Source organism: Amphimedon queenslandica, unplaced genomic scaffold (assembly GCF_000090795.2).
Source record: "Amphimedon queenslandica unplaced genomic scaffold, v1.1 AMPQUscaffold_12795, whole genome shotgun sequence".
Lineage (NCBI taxonomy): Eukaryota > Metazoa > Porifera > Demospongiae > Haplosclerida > Niphatidae > Amphimedon > Amphimedon queenslandica.
The window spans coordinates 35,182-40,875 of record NW_003546969.1 but is presented as its reverse complement, the minus strand read 5'-3'; the positions used below and the strand labels follow the sequence as shown (position 1 = coordinate 40,875).

The window sequence follows — 5,694 nt, the reverse complement described above, 5'->3', positions numbered from 1 at the left end:
CTTTGTCTTTCTCAGAAATGAGATTTTGATTGTCGTCTACACAATGAACATATTCTCTCATCTAATACCTGCTGTGTGTATAGTTAACTAACCAATAATGATCTGTTTCTCCTTGAGAAATTGTTCCTCCATATCAGCTACTTTAAGTTTCAGTTTCTCATTATCCTCTATACATTAATAGAATATTCTCCCATCTAATATTATGTACTGATGATACACTAACCAGTAATAATCTGTTTCTTTTTCTCTACTTGTGTTTTCTCTTCCAATATTTCAGTTACATATACTTCATTATCAGCAACTTTAGCTTTAAGCTTCTCATAATTTTCTATAATTGCCCATAAATATACAAAGACAGAAAATAAAATGATAATTATAGCTTATACAAATTTGCACTGCATGTACAGTAGCCCATAAATACATGTACTATCATTATTGCTAATCATACCATATATGGTAAGAAGAGCTCACTCTACATGAATCTCATTATTTCTAATGCATCCACAATTTGACCTATATTGAGTACAGGATACTATTTCCATACTCAACATTGTCTAATCCACTAGTATCATAATGTAAACCAGTACTAATACACACACTCACACTACCAATAACCACACAATACTACATAATAGTAATCAGTTAGTGCAGTTAAAGTGTGTGTGTGTAATGTCCTATATACCTTGTTTATTGGCGTCAACCAGTGCCTCCTGTAGTGATACTTTGCTCTCATGAGCCACTTGTAGGTCTTCATGTAAAGATTGTATATATCTCTGAAGCTTCATTTCCCTCTCTGTCGGATTTTCTATTAGCTGATCCATCCACCATGTTCTGGTCTTGCTGTACGATTGATACTTTTCTTGATAGCTCTTACTAGTGAGATCATTACCATCCAGTACTGACTGTACTATCCACTCACCAGCTTCACTATATACTGAGACACAATAAGATACATTATATATTTATAAATAAATGTATTTAATTTATAAACTAATGGTATCATTTAGAGTGGTTGTAAATACACACCAGAGTTGTGTCAAGCCCTTTTGGGCTAAGCCCAATTTTAAAAGTAATTAAAAGTGCTTCAAAGCCTTTTTGAAAAAAAAGGGCTTGGGCTTGTACTTAATTACAAGTTGTATATTCCTAAGCTTGGGCTTGAAGCCCTAAAGGCCATCAGGTGTTCTTTTCATCTGTAATCATCACCTCTAATAGCAGCAGTAGAGAGGCTATTTAGTGTAGCAGGCAAGATATATCGCCCAGAGAGATGCCGCTTAAGTGACATCAAATTTGAACAACTTAAGGCCAATTCACACTGCAAAATTAACGTGAGGTAAAGCTATACGTTAAGACAGGAAGTGCTGTATAAACCAATGGCCACTGTTTATGTAAAGTAAGAATACAAGGTAAGAATAGAAAATATTTCTATTCTTACCTTATGTAAATGGCTGCCATTGGTTTANACAGCACTTCCTGTCTCAACGTATAGCCTTACCTCACGTTAATTTTGCAGTGTGAATCGGCCTTTATGTTTTTATTAAGTGCAATTCTAATGTACTTGATTAATTTTAATAATCATAAGACATAATTTTAGTGGAAGGCTTGTAAAGGAATTAAGTACATTTGATAAAGAGCTTGAGCTTGTAATTAAGCCCAAAATATATTTTTGGGCTTGGGCTCGGGCTTGTAATTGACTATTTCATAAAGGGCTTGGGCTTGTGCTTAAGCTCTTTGATGATGTAATTGACACAACTCTGATACACACCCACACATACAGTGGTATTGTAGTGTGTACAGTATACAAAATAAATGGAAAATGTACGTCATATTAGGAACTGAAATTTACAAATAATGTACATACTATAAAAATGAGTGGTACATTATTTAATGTAATTATGTATTTAATGCTCATATCCTTACAATTGATTAATATTATCTTACCTAATTCAATTATCATTATTAGTCTATTAGTATCAGTGATAAAAAAAAGTAATGGCTCCTCCTTTCCTCCTCCAACATCTTTCCAATGAATCTCTTCAAATCCTCCAACAATTACTAACCACACACAGTGTGGTGACATTGTGACTGCTGTGAGTGAGTGATTGTATCTACCAGTAACAGATTCAGGTAGAGGAATCTGTAGATAAAGAGAAGTATACAAGTAATTACTGATACATGATGTTTATACAGCTACTTATAAAATGAGAAATTGTATCATTTCATATGTAGATGATTACAATCAATTCTAATCCTCACCACCATCAACAAACAAAATAAATATTTTATTTCACATCATGTGAACAATAACAAAATATGTACAAATTTAACTCTCAATATTAAGAATAGGAATAATAGTACAAAAACACACATTAAGGTTGGATCACAAAATAAAATAATGTGTAATTTTTAATCAAATGTGTGGGTAGTTCTATTGTATTGTTAATGTTTCATCAGTGATTGTGTTATCTACTGAACACACTAACAATTACTAATCTATCATCAATATACATCAGTACTAGTGTCATACTCTCAACTGACCTAACTATACACACACACATCATTACAGTACTATACACATACATACCTTCCTACAACTGTACTGACCAGTAGTGATACTATCAAATAACAAACATTCATTAACTAGTTGATTATTATTATCCAGTCCACCAATCACTACTAGTGTAGGTGAGGTAGAGTCACCATTGATAATAGCACTAGCATGAGAGTCTCTCTCCATAGGCCACAGTCCCTCATTAGGTATTGCTCCTGGTTTCAGTATCTCCCAGTTCTAGATACATAAACAAATACTAATAATATCAGTGAGCGTAAATATGAATAATGGGTGTGGCTATACAAATAATGGGTGTGACATGTAAAAATTAATCCTAATATTTAATACTTTGATGTTAAAGAGGTGAGGTTAGTGGTTGTGTTTAGTATTATACATGTACAAGTACTGGAGGTATAACAAATCTATTGGTACACAATATACTTGATAATATGAAATACTATACTAAGCATGACTATACACTGTCTAATTATGAAATATTTTATGTAGTATCAGAGTTTTGTGAATATTTAATATAATAATACACAAGATACAGTTAATATGAGTACCACACAATATACAGTACATATTTAAAAAAGGCTAAGTAGCTACCCCGCAGTTACTCTACTTTTGCGTAGGTAGTTCGTTGCTCCTTCTCTGCGCATGCTTACTGCGACAGTAGCAGGACAGTAGCGCAACAGTAGAAGACAGTTGCGTGACAGTAGAAGACAGTAGCATGACAGTAGAAGACAGTAGCGTGACAGTAGAATCGAGCAAAAACATCCTAAACAGGCTTCTAGAAGGAGAGAGTGGCATTATAGATGAACTTAGAGAGCACAGACAGCCAAAGAAGCATCTACAAGTTCTACTACAGTACATGTGACTGGGTGGGATCGCAGCATAACGTAGCAAAGAGTAATGAGCAGTAGCGAAGTAGTAGCGAAGAGTAGCGAAGTACCTACGAACTACCTTCAAGGTTCTCTTCTCTACTGTACCCTACTTAGCTTTTTTTATGTGTACTGTATCCTCTAGTGATAATACTAAGATAATGTATTACTGTACAATACAATACAACAAAATATAATACAACTTACTATTATACTATGTGTCACACTGAATATGTAAACACTGTTAGTAGGTGTACTCTCATCACCATTAACAGTCACTCGTCCCCCAAATATTACTCCTCTGTTACCGGTAGTAGTAATCTTCTCAATTATGAAACTACTAGTTGGTGGACAACACTGTCCACTGACAGATGGAACAGTGAATTGTCCTAAAGTAAAGAGAATACAGTGGTATACTGGGTAACTGTTATCATGAAATTGTACATGTAATTTTATCATAATGACACAATTGTGTATTATACTAGTTCATGATAATAAATGTATACATGTACATGCATAGACCACCCTAGGCGAGAATTGAATGCGTAGGAAGATTATTAGAAATTTTTACGGTAGTAAGGCGTGGTTTAGGATGAAATAAATTCTGGCCGCCATTTTGGTTGGCAACTTTCAATGGAGAACAAACGGGCCGACATAAAAACAAACCTGTATTAAGAATTCTGGACCAATTTGACCAAATCCTTGACAGGAGAAGCTTAAAGGCAGCTGTTCTTTCTTATAACAAGCGCTTTTTACCTATTGACAGAGCTACAGCAGGTAAGTTAGGCATTTTCTTCGTGCCTCCATTGACTTCCATAATAAACTTGCCAACCAAAATGGCAGCCAATTATGATATGTGGGCAGATACCATATATATAAAATTAATGAAATTCATAACTTTTCCAATTCAGACCTAGGGTGGTCTATAAAGCTATATATATTTATTAATCTTACCAGTGGACACATTATAAAGTAACTGTTCATTAGTACGAACATCACCATCACTAAGTTGATCATATTGAAACTGAGGATGGTAAACAGTTGGTGTAGAACCAAACCCTCCTATTATGACAAGGTATTCTGCTCCATTAAATTCCAGTGATATCATTCCAGCACGACATTTCTTCATCAACGACTGTTTAGCATTACTGCATGAAGTCCACTCCATCTTTATCGTATTCAGTACATTCAACGTATTGTGGTAACAGTCATCATGACCACACCCTCCACCGAAATAGTAAATATTAGAATGAGAGGTGGTACAGGAGTAGCCAGTTACTCCTAATGGAGGAGTACCTCTTGTTAGGTGAGAGGACCAGTCAGCAGTAGAAAGCTGGTACACATCAACTCTTGAGGTCAGTTCCCTCTTTTGAAGGGAGTCATGAACTGCAGGTAAGCCAACCTGGCTCCCTGCCCACAGGTAGAGGGACTCCCCTATTACAGGAGCTTTGTGATTAGCTCTCATTTTGAAACCTGTAGTAAATGATTAATGATAGAAATGAAGACAATGACTACAGAAGAATAAATAGAAAGAGAGAGCATGAAGACAGAGGAGGAGGGAAGATGGTAGGGAGAGATAAACTAACTTTTTCCAGACATCCTCTTCTTCTGAACAACAAGCCACACCTAACATTCCAACAGGTTAACTATCACTTACACCACACCCTCTACTCAGTTTTATTATATTAGTGACCATGTGCAAAAACGTGATGATACAGCAGTACTGCTCTGCCTCACTCATTGATTAGAGAGAAGGAGTGATGAGGATATCAGAGAGACTATTTAGTACTCACAATGCTAATGTACTGGAATGTGGTGTATCTGTATAAGTAGTAATGTCATTGGTACTGGATAGAGCTACTAGAGAGGAGGAAGAGGAGACAGTAAAGGAAGCATGTCATTCACTACTAGTGATGTATGACAGGATCACTTTATAATCATTGATTAGAGTGTTTGTATAAAAAAACTGGAACTTTAGAACATTATGAACACCCACGCAATGGAAGTGTATTAATTAACTGATTGTGGGAGTGGCTGGATAGTGGATATCATGGCTAGTTGATGATGACTCGGATGATGAGGATTGTGCATGTGATGAACTGCAGGGGCGTATCTAGGAACTGGAGAAGGGGGTGCTGAGGGCGCGCAAAGCGCGCCGCAATTTTGGCCACACCCACTTTTACGGCGGTAAAACGGCCTTTTCTTGCATTTTCGTCAATTATTAAGGGGTGGGGCCAAGATCATTTCAAGCATACTGCTATG

The 5,694-nt window shown here is 35.9% G+C and overlaps 1 protein-coding gene across 1 annotated transcript; it reads right to left on the bottom strand.

Annotated features, from left to right (window-relative positions):
• Window positions 1-2,459: 2,459 nt before the first annotated feature.
• Window positions 2,460-4,897, bottom strand: LOC105314548 (uncharacterized). The gene is made up of 4 exons (XM_020002943.1): window positions 4,387-4,897; window positions 3,640-3,821; window positions 2,698-2,785; window positions 2,460-2,539 (listed from the first exon to the last, which is right to left on the bottom strand). Exons 1-4 carry the CDS (start codon window positions 4,895-4,897, stop codon window positions 2,460-2,462), a joined length of 861 nt encoding a protein of 286 aa, XP_019858502.1.
• Window positions 4,898-5,694: the final 797 nt, after the last annotated feature.